The sequence below is a fragment of the Durio zibethinus genome, chromosome 19, assembly GCF_047325235.1.
Source record: "Durio zibethinus cultivar Kanyao isolate XHJ-2024 chromosome 19, ASM4732523v1, whole genome shotgun sequence".
Lineage (NCBI taxonomy): Eukaryota > Viridiplantae > Streptophyta > Magnoliopsida > Malvales > Malvaceae > Durio > Durio zibethinus.
Window position 1 is genome coordinate 5,138,854 of NC_143180.1, and position 16,895 is coordinate 5,155,748.

The window sequence follows — 16,895 nt, forward strand, 5'->3', positions numbered from 1 at the left end:
TTCTTGTGTTATTTTCATTTGTTCTTAAGCTTCAATCAAATTGACTGTAAGTCTCTTTTATCTTTTTAAGTTTTGGTTTTTATTCCTTTATTGATTGTCAAAAACCTTGTAGTGTTATCAATTAAACTAAACAATCTGTTTTCTCTCAATTTTCAGTTTGGGATTTAGTGGCAGATTGAGATATAGAGAAAGAATCAGAGTTGGATTAATGGCGATGAGCAATGAAGATTGGTCTGCAGATATATTGATTGAGATTCTCTTAAAATTGCCTATCAAGTCTATCATTCGTTTCAAGTGTGTGGCAAAAACTTGGTGTGATCTCTTTCAAAATCCCAGCTTTGTTTCTCAGCATCTTAGCATTACCAAAATGAATAAGTGTCTTGTTTATTATCACGATGATAACAATGATAATATTGTTATGCGCTTGTTTGTTGATCAAACCCTTGTTTCTTACCATGGTTTGCACCAACAATTGCCCTCTCATATTGCTGATCTCTATGTTTTTGACTTTTATGTGTATAATGGTATATTTTGTTTATGTGATCATAAGAATTCTCGCATAACTCTATGGAATCCCGCCACAAGAGAGTTTAAAATTCTACCTGGATGTAATCAAAACATTCCAACGAAGGTAGAAACTTATGTACATATTCTTGGATTTGGATTGTATCCTTTGTCCAATGATTACAAGGTGATTTATATGCGTCATTATTTGGATTTGGAGAAGAATATGGCAGGAACAACTCACTATGCTGTTTACAGGATGATCACTGATTCATGGAGAGTATTAAAAGAGGAAGATGTTCAGTTCTTTCAAAACCTATCTATTTGTTACAGCTCCAATAACGCATGTGTAAATGGTGTTTACTACTGGAATGCGTACAAGTTTGTTGAGAATGGCCCAAGCTTCATTAACAGTAAGATCCTTGCATTTTATTTGGGGCGCTGGAGTTTTTCAATTGATAGAGTCACCTTGTCCTGAATCACTTGGGAAGTTGCTTCCGTTACATGATGATCGTATCTCTTTATGGGATATTGAGATGACGGATAGAGGTCTAAGAAGTAATGAGGTTTGGCTGTTGAATGATTATGGGCAATGGACCATACTTTTGAAGCTTGAACCTCATTTTGTAGTTCAAAGGACGTTTGGGTTTTGGGAGAATGGTAAGGTATTCCTAGAATCTGTAAGTGGACGGTTATTGCTTTATGACCTTGAGACCGAGGAATTCAGCGAGGAGCTGGGGATTAAAGTAAGGGGAGGTTGGCAGGATCTTCTTCGGGTTTACACTTATAAGGAGAGTTTTGTTGCTATGACAAGCAAATGAGTTGGTTCCAATGCCAACGGGTTTAAGCTCCAACCTTTCTTGCAGTCTACCTACATCTTCTTTTGTTTAGATTTATACAACGTTTTCAATTTTCTCAAACTGCTGTAAGGACATGTTTATGCATGTTATGTAAAAAAGAACGTTCTGATTTATAAGCCTTTGCTTTTGAACTACATTTTGTTCTTCAGTTATTCCATTGCAACAGGGTGCATATTTTTTGAAGAAGGTATCTTTGGTTCTCAAATTTTTCATGTGCTTGGGCTAGAGAACCTCTTGGATCATGGGTGGTACGCATAGATTTTTTGCAAGAAAAAAACGATTTTCTGACATTTTGGTGAAAGTAGATTGTTCTGAATGTAAGCATTAAACAAATTTGATCATCGGTGCAATTTGTCAATGCAGGGGGATAAATTTTAGTGTTCAATTGCAGTGCTGAAAGTTCTAAATTGCAAAATAATCGATCTTTTTGTTTGTACCTAGTCACTTTATACATATATTTTTTATTTTTTTTTGTCGTATTTAAACTGATTAGATCTAGAAATTTAATGAAAGATAAAAATATTAAATTATGTAAAGAATCCATGTACATCACAATATAACAGCATGTAGCAAAAATGAGAATGCAAAACCAGAATACTTGCCACTAGGTGTGTAAAGTTTTCAAACTTTCCAGAAATGATATCTCTTGCAGCTGCATTCCTTTTCTTTTCATACCATGAGAAACTTCAGAGCCAGCTTCTGATGATGAGTATACACCGAAGAAGAAAGGTATACAGCTACTCAGCGATTGACAAGACAACTCCGTTTTGCTTGATGAAGTCGGTGTATTGTATGATCCACGACCTATAATAAAGAGAAAACTGTCATGATATATATATGTATATATATATATATATATATATGAGTTTGTCTATAATAAGATCACAATTTATCAACCTTGTTTTAAGGTTATGAGATATGATGATATCTCATGGGAAATTGAAAAATTATAAAAATTAGAAAAATAATGAAAAATGACAGAACAAGTCAATAGGTCAATTAAAACATATAAAAATTATTTTATTTATTTTATTTATTTCGACAAATAAAAAATTACAAATTACATATTTTATACTTATTTTCATCTATTCTTATAAATAATAACATTAAAATAAAAATCCAACCATAGTTATGTGATATGTTTTTTAATAAATAATATTTTTGTTATTTCTTCATTATTAACAAATAACAATATTACAACAATAATTAATACAAATTTCAATATTCATCTTAATAATTTTTTATTTTTTAGTTTTAAAATACCAATTATTTTATATTGTCCTTTTAATCTTAAAATTATTTTTTTAGTTATTTATTTTATATATTTTACAATTTTATTTGTATGATTTTTCTTTCTAATCTTAGAAATCTATTAACATAAAACTTAAAAATGAAAGTTACCATTGTACCATTTAATTTATATGATTTTCTATAGGTACTTTGATTGTAAATTTTTGTGTCCTTTTATAAAAAAAAAATAGCATATTTGAAACGTCACTCGATTAAGATGTGACATTTTTTATTACTACACAAATATTTTTACTACGTAAGAAATAAAATTACTATACAAATATTTACATTAATACATTTTTAAGACTAAAAATGGTATAATGATAGCATTCAAATATAAGAGAAATTTTATTGTTCCTCTCACTTGTTTATTTTAATAAATTTTTATTATTTATTACTCATTTTTATATATTTATAAAAATAATAATTAATTAAAATTTTACATTATTGACTTAATTATTTATATAACGATAATATTTTCTAATAGTTGTTTTTCCATTTCATTACATTTAGAATTATCATGGTTTTTTCTTATTATGTTAAGAGACTTTTTAAACATTTTACACCAATAATATGAAATTTAAGTTTCTCTCGCATGTTTAAGTTACAAAAACTTTTTATTATTATTTATTAAATTTTTTTATATAGTTATACCACCAATAATTAATTAAAATTTTATATTACCAACTTAATTATTTACATTATATTAACATTTTTATACAATTATTCTTATATTCCAATAAGTTTAGGATTGTCATAATTCTTTTTTAATGTGTTATGACACTTTTTACCTATTTTATATCAAATGATACAAATTTTACACTTCTTCTCACTTGTACCAGTTACTTATTCGTTTTTTAAATTTTATCTGTTTTTCTTATATATTTACAAAAATAATAATTAATTAAAATTTTATGTTACTTAATTATTTACATTGTAATTATATCTTCTTACGATTATTCTTACATTCCATTAAGTTTAGAATAGTTATACCTATTTATTAGCTTATATTACAACACTTTTTACTCATTTTACATAAAATGATACGAATTTTACGACTCTTTTCATTTTTTTACATTACTTATTTGTTTCTTACTTTTTGGCTATTTTGCTTATATATTAACAAAACAATAATTAATTAAAATATTATATTACCTACTTAATTATTTATGTTACAATAATATTTTCTTACAATTGTTCTTACTTTTAATTATGTTTAGAATTATTATAACTTTTCATAGTATGTTATAACACTTTTTACTGATTTTAGGGCAAATGATATAAATTTTACGTTTTCCTCACTTATTTAAGTTACCTATTTGTTTTTAATTTTTAGTTATTTTTTATATATTTATAAAAACAATAATCAATAAAAATTTACTTTATCTACTTAATTTTTATATTATAATAATATTTCTTACAATTGTTTTTACCTTCAATTACGTTTAGAATTGTTACAACTCTTTCTTAGTTTACGTCAAATTATACAAAATTTATATCTTTCCTATTTTTTAGTTACCCATTTGCTTTAATTATTAGATCTTTTTCTTATATATTTAAAAAATAATAATTAATTAAAATTTTACATTATCTACTTAAATATTTACATTATAATAATATATTCTTATAGTTGTTCTTATTATCCATTACGTTTAAAATTATCATAATTTTTTTTAGTGTGTTATGATACTTACTCATTTTACATTACATGGTACTAATTTTATATTTTTTCTTACTTATTTACATTACCAATTTTTTTAAAATTTCTATCATTTTCCTTATATATACATATATTTTTACTGTTTTTCTTACTTTTATCATATTTAGAATTGTTGTAGCTTTTTCTTATTGTGACACTTCTAACCTATTTTATTCTAAATGATATTAATTTTTCATTATTTCTCATTTGTTTATTTATCAATTTGTTTTTTCATTTTAGCTATTTTTCTTTTATATTTATAGAAATAATAAATAATTAAAATTTTACGTTATCAACATATTTATTACCTTTGCAATAATATTTTTTTATGATTATTTTTACTTTGTATTTTGTTCACAATTGCTATAACTTTTTCTTAAAGTGTTATAATACTATTTACCCAGTTTACACTAAATGGTACTATTTTACATATATTCTCACTTGTTTACATTATCAATTTATTTTTTAATATCTAAATATTTTTCTTAAATATTTATAAAATAATAATTAATTAAAATTTTCTGTTACCAATATAATTATTTACGTTATAATAATATATTATTATGGTTGTTCTTAATTTTCATTACATTTAAAATTTTCATAACTTTTTTAATGTGTTATGACAATTCATACTTATTTTACATTAAATGATATTAATTTTACATTTATTCTCACTTGTTTACATTACCAATTGTTTTTTTATTTTTAACTATTTTTCTTATATCTTTACAAAAAAATAAATAGTTAAGATTTTACATTCGTAACTTAATTATTTACGTTACAATAATTTCTTTTTTATGATTGTTTTTACCTTTAATTATGTTTAGAATTGTCATTGTTTTTTCTTAGTACGTTATGAAATTTTTTACTCATTTTGCGTCAAATTATATTAATTTTACATTTTTTCATTGTTTTACATTACCTATTTATTTTTCAACTTTTAGTTATATTTCTTATATATTTAAAAAATAATAATTAATTAAAATTTTAAATTGCCAACATAATTACTTATATTAAAATAATATATTCTTATAGTTGTTCTTAACTTTTACTATGTTTATAATTGTTATAACTCTTTCTTAGTGTTTTATGACACTTTTGATCCATTTTATGTTAAACAATACTAATTTTATGTTTCTTTTCACTTGTTTAAATTACTATTTTATTTTTTAATTTTTAGCTATTTTCCTTATATATATATACAAAAATAACAATTAATTAAAATTTTACATTACCATTATAATTATTTATATTATAACAATATATTTTTATGACTATTCTTACTTTTCATTACATTTAGAATTACCGTAACTCATTCTTAGTATTTTACAATACTTCTTACCAATTTCATACCAAATGATACTAATTTTAAGTTTCTTACTTGTTTACGCTATCAAATTATTTTTTAATTTTTAGTTATTTTTCTTATAAATTTATAGGAATAATAATTAATTAAAATTTAAAGTTGTTAACATAATTATTTACTTTACAATAATATCTTCTTATGGTTGTTTATTTTTGCATTACGTTTAACATTATCATAACTCTTAATATATTTTGACATTTTTTACCTGTTTTAGGCAAAATGATATTAATTTTACATTTGTTCTCACTTGTTTACTTTATCAATTTATTTTTTTAATTTCTATCTATTTTCTTTAAATATTTACATAACAATAATTAATTAAAGTTTTATGTTATCAATCTAATCATTTACGTTACAATAATTTATTCTTATGGCTGTTATTACTTTTTATTATATTTAGAATTGCCATAACATTTTTTAGTATATTACAACAATTTATACCCATTTTACACATAATGATATTAATTTTACGTTTCTTTTCATTTGTTTATGTTCCCAATATGTCTTTTAACCTATTTTTCTTATATGTTTAAAAAAAATTAAAATTTTATGTTAACTTAATAATTATGTTAAAATAATATATTTTTATAATTGTTCTTAATTTTAATTATGTTTAGAAATGTAATAACTCTTTTTTAGTGTGTTACAATACTTTTTTTAGTTTAACACAAACTGATACTCATTTTACATTATCTATTATTTTTCAGTTTTTAGCTACTTTCTTTGTATATTATAAAAAATAATAATTAGTTAAAATTTTACATTGTCAACATAATTATTTACATTATAAAAATATTTTTTATGATTATTCTTACCTTTTATTATGTTTAGAATTATTATAACTTTTTCATAGTGTGTTACGATTCATTTTACTTATTTTATTCTAAATTATACTAATTTTACATTTTTCACACTTGTTTACGTTGCCAATTTATTTTTTAATTTATAGCCATTATATATATATATATACAAAAACAATAATCAATTAAAAATTTACATTCCCATTATAATTGTTTATGTTACATTAATATATTTTACATTTGTTCTTACTTTCAATATGTTTAGAATTATTATTGTTCTTTCTTAGTATATTATGATACTTCTTACATATTTTCCACAAAATAATATAATTGTTACATTTCTTCTTAGCTATTCACATTATCTATTTTTTAATTAGATATTTCCCTTATATATTTATTGAAATAATAATTAATTAAAATTTTATGTTGCTATCTTAATTATTTATATTATAATAATATATTTTTAAGGTTATTCTTATATTTCATTAAGTTTTGAATTATTATAGTTATTGTTTAGGTGTTACGATATTTCTAACATATTTTACACTAATAACGCAAATCTTACAATTCCTCTAACATGCTTACATTAATAAAATTTTTATTATTTTTTTAAAAAAATATAATTTCTTTTATGTTAAGTTTTATCCTTGAATGTATTTTTAACTATTTCTTATACATTTATAAGAAAAATAATTATTTTAAATTTTACATTATTAACTTAATTATTTACGTTAAAATAATTCTCTTAACATTTTTTTACATTTAATTATGTTAAAATTTTCATAACTCGCTTTTAAGTGTGTTATGATACTTCTATCTCATTTTACATAAATTAATATAAATTTTATTATTTCTCTCATTTGATTATGTTAATAATTTTTTAGTTTTATTTAAAATATAAATTTTTTTAAGTTAAGTTTTTCTTTGAAAGAATTTTTATGTTAATATTTTTAAATTTCTTTGTAATTATTTTTATAATATTTTTTAGCTATTTTCAAAAATACCAATTACATTAAATTTTTTTTAAATGAATATTTTTAATAATAATTTTTTTTTATTTTAGGGTTTTTTTAATAAACATATAATAAAATGAAAAATAAAAAACAATTACATAAAGTGAATATTATTTAAATTATATATAAAATTTTATAAATTTTGTTTTGCATTCTCATTGCTAGATAAGCAGGTTTTATCTTTCTTTACTTTAAAATTTAATCAATGAATGAGATTTAATTATATAAATCTAATAACTATTATTTGTTGACTTTATTGTAAGGTTAAAAACTCAAACTTATTATAGAAGTCCCTGTGTGTGTGTGTGTGTATATACATACTGTAATTTCTTTGAGCTCAAAATCATACATTCCTAGTTTTAAGAGATTAGTCTCGAAAACATAGTACACTGAAATAGAAAACAATAAATATATATAATTAATTAAATTTTTAAAAAATTAGTATTAAGGTACTTACCAAAAGCTTTGGTTTTGTTAAGATTATTATATAAGATTACTTTCAACAATTCTATTTTACCTTGAATCCTTGACAGCATATTTTCTTACTTTATGTAATATGAAAAAAGTTAATTATAAAAGACAAAACAATTGAAAGAAATTAAATTAGTGTAAATGCTCGAAGCATTTAATTTAAAATGATGATTACATGTATTTTCTACATAAAAATAAGTATGAATATGTCGTTTTTCTAGTTAAAAAAGAGCTTTAATTTTACAAATTTAATTTCAAGAGTTAAAACATAATTTTGATTCGTCATTTAATTACAACCTCAAAATCTTAATTCATAATATATAGTTGAATTTTATATTAAATATTTTAATTGAATAAATTTATTTTTAATGTGTAAGTTTTATTTTTTATTGTTAAACCAAAATAGCTGAAATTAAAAATATTATTTTTATTTAAATTAATTATAAATTAAACTTTGATCTTAAGTAAAAAATATATATACAAAACATACATAGATGTAATTATAATTTTCTTTACCAGTCATTGTAATTATGAATGGAATACATTAAAATTTCATAATAATTGTCATAAAAAAAATTATACTAAAAATATTGAATCAAAAGAAGAAGGATAAGGAAATTAAAATAAATATACATTTTATATTAAATTTATCGAAGCGCATGGGGACTAATCCCATAAGTATATTACATTAATTAAGATTTTGTTTAGTATTATTATTGAAAGTAATTTTTGAATTAAAAAATGTTTTTATCCAAACATAATGTTAAATAATAAAAAAGTTTTTTAGTGGAAAGGATTTTAGGATGAAATTCATTATATTATCTTATATTTTAAATATTATTTTTATTTTATGTATATATTTTAAAATATTTTAATTACTCAAAATAATTTTTAACAGTAATATTAATATATAAAATTTTTAATCACATTTTTATCACACTTTTTAAATACATGTTATCTAATCCTAATTTTTTCAACAAGAAAAACAATATTAAACTAACCGTAAATCTATAAGTTACTTGAAAATGACAAATTTACAAATTTTTTTTTCTTTTTTTCATCATTTGAGTTTTAGTACTGTATGTTTTATATATTTTCCATTGAACAATTAAATCTATAATTTCTGTTTAACAAGTTTTTCCCACGCATATACGAATGATAGATTTGACAGGCAGTTATAAGGGAATCTCAATCACGATATCGGCAGACCAATTCGCAATATTGCTCATCACTATTCCAATTTTGATTCTTTCTCTATGGCTCAATCTGCTATCAAATCCCAAACTGAAAATTGACAGAAAACAGATTGTCAAGTTCATTAATTGACAATCATAATAGAAATAAAAATCAAGCAATTACAATCATTTTGATCAAATGTTAATTAAATTAAGACAGATAACTAATGCAACTCTGTTCCTTACAAATGAAATTAATACAAGGGTAATTAAATATTCCCACAAAGTAAAAGATATCAGTGGATTTTCTTTCCAGATTGATAAGAAAACTACTTAATTCAGTGAGATTGAAGGAAAAAAGAAAAATTAAGAAGAAGAAAAACTGATATTGATTGAGGTTAAGCCACAATTTTACAAACAAAGACAATCCAATCTTTCTCTGCCCTGTTTGGATTTCACGAAGAAGAAAATAGTGTGCTTAGGACCCCAACAATAATCCAAAAGATTATAATCGAGTTAAATGAAACTTTGATATAAGGATCACATGACATTTTTGGACTAATCCAACAAGCATATTGCCTAGTTTATCTACAAGATACCTAAAATGGAAAAATCTATAATTTTTTTGGTGTCATTTGCTTTTTATAATAATTAGATGTTCATTTATTAGTTTTGAATTCAATAAATTTTATAAGGAAAGATACAATACCATTTAAACCTATTTATTTTTATTATTATCAAAATGATATTTTCATTAAACTAGTTTTATTTTTATGGTGAAACTGTTGAATGGTAAAAAAACTAGTTCTCTTTGCTGATCTTATTTCAACTTAAGCTTACTGTTATTATATTGTGTAAGTCAAACATGACATGATTTTACACTTTTTCACTGTTTGACAGCAGTTTTGATGTCAATTTTACTAGCCTAAACTTAATGATTATATATAATTTTATTGGTGCAGTAGTTGGGTACAAATAATTAAGTCAAGGAAATCTTCCTGCATGTAGCTTAGGCTTTCAACACTAATATATTGTAATTTGGGCAAGAAAGAAAATTAAAGATTTATTATAATTAAAAGAAACTAAAGATTTATTATAATTAATTATGTCTAGAAATCTGACTATTCCTAAAAGCCTTGCACATTCCTAAAAGAAATTAAAGTTTCACCATGCTGATGCATATTCATTTCATGGTATTGGTCATTTAATTTCAATAATGAAATGTCATAGTTATGTATCATTTTCAATATTTAAAAATCCATTCAAATTAAGTTAATTTTAGTATAAGTGGGTGAAAATTTTAATTAAATAAAGATTCTTCCATATAATTTATTTTATTGTATATGTGATTAAACATTTCGAGTAAAAGTAAAGACTATTTAATAATAAAAAAATATCTAAATTTAATTTTACTATAGTTTTATTATTGTTTTAACTGCGTTAGAATTGCAATAAACTTTTGCTATGCTATTTTTTTCCATTGAACTAGTTTTATATTTTATGTAAGTAACACGAGATATAGGCCTTGATATATATATATATATATATATAGAAATAAAGTTCTTGAGCACAAAGCTTGACAACCTCAAATTTCCATATAAAGTCAATAAAGATTTTGCCTATATATATATATATATATTGTTTTAAATCACAATGCTAATTTATATTAGGTAGTGCTATTGACATCCATAAATCGTATGATGCAAGGAACCCTCTCTTGTATATACTTTCATAACTCAAAATAAAGTATTTGCAGTAGATTTAATTAGGAAATAATAAAATAGGCGTTTCTCCACCCCATTAAAAAACATCATTCTAATTAAAATTAAAAAGATAAGCTGTACTTGGTTAGCAATCGATGAGTCATTATACCATTTTTTTTTAGCTATTGTGAGTCAGTACTTTACAAACCATATATATATATATATATATATATATATTCATAATTGGAGGAACAATACTAGCAGAAAAATTATCTTGGCTAAAACCACTCAACATCAACTTTATAAATTAATCACATATCTATGCAGCAACTTCCAAAGCTTTTGCTGCATGCATGGCCCCAATGCCTCAACTGTTATGCACAACTTATAATTATAGGTGTGAATGCATGGTTACATATATAATATATAATAGCTTTTTGTAACCAAGTATATATAAAAAATTTTAAAACTGTTGTATTTTGCTTGCAAAGGTTTTCCAATTTTTCTTTTTGTTCTAAATTAGCATAATTAAAATAAAATTTATCTTCTAAAAATAGACAGGCGGTGGTGTTGGTGGAGACCACTATACATGCTCATATTGTATGCTCATACTTTTGCCCATATCCATTCTTAGATTTTAAATAATAAATGTTCAGACAATTATGATAATAATTCACGATTCGGCTTTGAAAACATCATTCGTTTGATAAATTTGGGATTGTTGGTCCATTGGGACTGTTGAATAAAGGGACAAATCTGGGGGAGATTTTCAAAAGTGATACAACACATGATCTTTACAAGTGTTCATTCACAATTTTGTTTTTAGTCAATAAAGATTCTCCATTGAGATTGTTCATGTTCGAAATGGGACATAGTCATCTTTCTTTTACCCTTTCAAAAAAAAATTCCCTCGTTACCCCATTTGAGTCGGTTAAAAATTTCTTTTGAGGAACCCTAACTAAGGATAACCTCCACATTGAGGGACAAAGTCAAGATGTTTTTGATTTCAAGGGCGAAGCCCTTTTGTGTTCAAATTTTCGTGAAAAATGAAAAAGAAAACAAAAACAAAAAAAGAAAAAGAGAAATTGATAGGACAAAATGCCAATGTGTTCCACCCAAAGGAAAAAAAACAAAAACAAAAAAAAGAGAAATTGATGGGGCAAAATGCTAATGTGGTCCACACAAAAAAATGCAAAAAAGAAAAAAAAATTGATGGGGCAAAATGTCAAAGTGCCTTACATGAAGAAGTGATCATTGATTTGATTACCCTTTAAATACAATTTGGACCTGTTTTATCCCTTTCTTTGGCACCTTTTACCCTAGCCTACATTACGTCCCTTAAAAGTCTATTTTGATTGAATGTGATACTTGATTTGGAGAATCATGAATTGAATTGGGGCAAGTTTGCCATTAGATGGTGTGAAGCTTTGATCAAAGTGTCATTGATGAATAAAAAGGGAAAAAAAGAGAAAAAAAAGAAAAGAGACAAAGAAAGAAAAAGAAAGACTTAAATTGAAAACCCAAAAAGACAATTTAAGAAAAAATGAGAACTTGGAAACATAGCTCCGTATGAGGGTCCCTAAAAAAAGATGATGATTAGCTTAAAGATTAAAGATATGAATGGAATGTTTTTTTTAAGGATGATCCTAAGTTTGAGTTCAAAATTATCTGAGCAATCATTATTTTGGATGTTAATGTCCTATTTGAATGAATCATAGCATTTTGCCTTTGTTCACCCTTGAGTTATTATTGACCGGTCAAGAATAATGAAGATCCATTTTTCTTATGCTTCACCAAATGAACATTCCTTAAATGAACCAAAGAAATTTATCATGTTCATCATTGATTTGAATGATGGTGAATAAATGAATGACATTTTTCATAAAAAGTTTTCCATTTTTGAAAGAAATCCAAGATGAGATAAATGAGAAAAGCATGAGAAAATGATTTACAATGGGAGGTAAACAAGGTGACCCAATGATGAATTCGATGATAGATTGGTTGACACGACTTATGAGCTTTGACCAGATGAGAAAAATGATAATGATCAGTCAATAAAATCTGCTATGAGACTATTAATACTGAGAAGCTAAGAAAGATTGAAGGAATCTTGAGAACCTTGTCATCATAATTGAAATTTCATGACATCAACACTACATACCTTACATTTGCATCTCAGTTAGGGCATGCACTTGCATTACTCTATTATCACTCATTCGATCTTGGTCCAGTCTAGATCATTTCTTATGACTCATCTCAATCATTTATTTTTTACCTCAACTCAATCTTGGTTGCTTTATTTTTTGACTCATGGTTTTGTTCTGGACACCCGATCTTAGCTTAATCTAGATCGTTTCTTATGACTAGTGGTTTTGCCTCAGTCATTTATTTTCGACCTCAACTTGGTCCTGAGTGCTTCATTTTTTGACTCGTGGTTTCATTTCGATCATTTATTTTTGACCTTGACTGGGTCCTAGTCGCTTCATTTTTTAACTTGTGGTTTCATCCTTGGTACCCGATCTTGGCTTAGTCCAAATCATTTCTTATGACTTGTGGTTTCGTCTCAGTCATTTATTTTTTACCTTGATTCAGTTTTGGTCGCTTCATTTTTTGACTTGTGGTTTCATCACGGGCATCTGATTTTGGCTCAGTCTAGATCATTTCTTATAACTCATGGTTTCATCTTGATCATTTATTTTTTACCTTAACTCGATCTTGGTCGCTTCATTTTTTAATTTGTGGTTTCATCACATCACTTGATCTTGGCTCAATCTAGATCATTTCTTATGACTCATGGTTTCATCCCGATCATTTATTTTTACCTCGACTCGATCTGATTGCTTCATTTTTTTGACTTATGACATCGTCCCGATCATTCATCTTCAACCTTGAATCAGTCTGGGTCACATTTAGACTCACAGCATCGTCTCAATCATTTGATCTCGACTTAGTCAGATCATTTCCTAACTCACAGTTCCATCTTGGTCAGTCATCTTTGACCTTAACTCAGTCTTAGTTGCTTTATCTTTTTGAGTCACGATTTTATCCCGATCATTTGATCTTGGTTCCATCAAGATCATTTCTTGACTTGCAGTTTTATCTTGGTCAGTCATCTTCAACCTCAACTCAGTCTTGGTCACTTTATTTTTAGACTCGCAGCATCGTCCTAGTTATTTGATCTTAGCTTAGGTTAGATTATTTCCTGACTAGCAATTTCGTATCGATCAATCATCTTTGACCTCAACTCAGTACTGGTCATTTTATCTTTTTGACTCATGGTTTCATCCTAGTTATTCAATCTTAGTTCCATCCAAATCATTTTTAACCCGCGACATCATTCTGATCATCCATTTTTGACCTCAACTCAGTCTTGATTGCTTTATTTTTAAACTTGTGTCATTGTCCCAGTCATTCGATCTCTACTCAAGTCAGATCATTTCTTGACTCGTAGTTTCATCTCGGTCATTCAATCTTGGTTTTATCCAGATCATTTCTTAACTTGTGGTTTCATCTCAGTCAACTCTCTTTGACCTCGACTTGATCTTGGTCGCTTTATCTTTTTGACTTGCGATTTTATCTCGGTCATTTGATCTTGATTCTGTCTGAATCATTTTCTTGACTTATGACTCAATCTCGATTATTTCTACTTATTAAGTTGGCTCTTGGAACATAGTGGATGTCTAAGTTTTTGCATCATCACTATCGAACAAGAATATGTAAAAATGGACAGCTTGAAACACCCATATGTGTCCAGGGTCAATTGGACCACGTCCAGGGACACTTGGACCTTGTTTTATTATATTTTATTATAGTATTATTATTACTATATTATAGTATCATTATCATATCATTATTATTAGTATATTATATGGTATTATATTATTATTACTACTACTACTACTATTACTATTATTATTATTATTATTTTTATTTTCTTCCTTTTTTCTCTTAACCGCTGGTGATCAAGGAAATCGATTGAATTCAATTCTTTTGGTCAATGGAATTTAAATCAAAGGCTTTCATTTCATCGAAATCTAGCTAGAAATTATGCTCGGACAGAACCAATCTAGGCTTGAACCCTGGGATTGATTCTATCTGTTCTAAAAAATTGTTTCCAAGATGCCTATAAATTGAATAATCCTTAGAATATAAAGAGGCAAGGATTTTAGAGGGGACACGTTTGATTTGGATAGGTTGAACTAGGTAGTACTAGGTTTATGGGATTTTGAGTTTTAGGATTCTAGGATCGATTTGAAGTTTTTGGATGTGATTTGAAGATTTTGGGATTAGATTTAGATTTCTAAGATTAGGTTTGGGTTCAAGAAGGATTTTTGAAAGAATATGGAGAATTTGGGAATTTTTTGAGATTTTTCTAAAAAATTTAGGTTTGGATGAATTTTTTGACAAATTTTTCGATGAGTTTTCTAGCGAAATATGAATTTTTTGGTGGGATTTTCCAAAAATCAACAAGGATTTCCCATTTTTGGTTGAATTTTGACTGGGTTTTAGAAAGAAGAAAGAAAGTTTGAAGGTCTAGAGAGAGTAGAGACATTTGGGATAAAAACGCTGAAAGATCGCTTTTATACTACTTCAAAATGGCAGTGTTTTGGCAACCTAAAATCTACACTCTGACCCACTAACCCGTGTGTCGACCCACGTACTGACCCGACCCGACCGCAAAGTTTTCCTTTTCCTTTTTATTTTATATTTTTATTTTTATTTATTTTCATATTTTAAGTTTTGTTTCATTTTTATTTTTTTTTTGTTTTTATTTATTTATTTATTTTAGTAATTCAATTTTTATTATTAAAAAAAAGAGAGAAAAAAATGTCTTTTCTTTCTAGAAAAAATGCAAATGACAAAAAAAAAATTTTTTCAAGTAAGTTTTCAAAAAAAAAAAGAAATAAAAATAAAAATAATAAAAAAGAGATCTTTTAAGTTTTCAAAAAAAATTTATAAAAACAAAAGAAAATCCTTTCAATAAATAAAAAAAAAATCTTTTTCAAATAAAAATCTTTACAAAATAAATTCATGAAATTTACCAAACTATTGGAAAATTTTCATGGATTTAATTTCTTAAAATAGAATCCACCAAACTATTGAGAAATTCCATAAATCTTTTTTTTAAATAATAAAAATATAAAAAATATAATAATTTTTATCCTCTAAACTATTGGAGGATTGATTCCTAAATTAAGTTTTACCAAACTATTGGTAGACTTAATAAATTTGCTAAAATAAGATTTTTGTAAATATATTTTTGTAATAAAATCTAATCAAACTATTGAGAGATTTGCTATATAGTAAGTTCTACCAAACTATTGGGAGACTTTACTAATTTTTTTGAAATAAAAATAAATTAATAAATCCCATGATGGAGCCTTTTCAAGATAAGACACTAGTTCCCATGAATACTCTTGAAGTGAGAGAATTATCTTAGATTGCTACCAAACTATTGGGAGAATTTTAAGATTAATTTTCAATATTTAACATTTTGGTAAAAGCATAAACATTTTTTAAGGCTTGGATAATTTGGAATCAAACTGATACCATTTTTGGAAAAACGTTATAAAGGTGTTATAACCTTCTTCACACGTAACTGTACTCATAAACTTAAACCCTAATTTCATATATCAGATTTAATCAGGTAGCCAATCACACTTTAACAAAAAAGATTGGTGATGACTCCTCTTATCCATGTCTAACGGTAGGTCCATGGATCTATACGTTATAACAACCAACTTAATTATTACATTATATTAATATTTTTATACAATTATTCGTATATTCTAAAACGTTTAGAATTGTCATAATTCTTTTTTATATGTGTTATGACACTTCTTACATATTTTATGTCAAATGATACAAATTTTACAATTCTTCTCACTTGTTCAAGTTACTTATTTGTTTTCTAAATGTTATCTATTTTTTATACGTTTACAAAAATAATAATTAATTAAAATTTTATGTTACTTATTTATGTTGTAACTATATCTTCTTACAATTGTTCTTAC

At 25.0% G+C, this 16,895-nt stretch overlaps 1 protein-coding gene across 1 annotated transcript; it reads left to right on the forward strand.

Annotated features, from left to right (window-relative positions):
* Positions 1-208: 208 nt before the first annotated feature.
* LOC149513379 (putative F-box protein At1g32420) lies at positions 209-1,325 on the forward strand. The gene is made up of 2 exons (XM_089748650.1): positions 209-917; positions 967-1,325. Exons 1-2 carry the CDS (start codon positions 209-211, stop codon positions 1,323-1,325), a joined length of 1,068 nt encoding a protein of 355 aa, XP_089604776.1.
* The last annotated feature ends 15,570 nt before the right edge of the window (positions 1,326-16,895 follow it).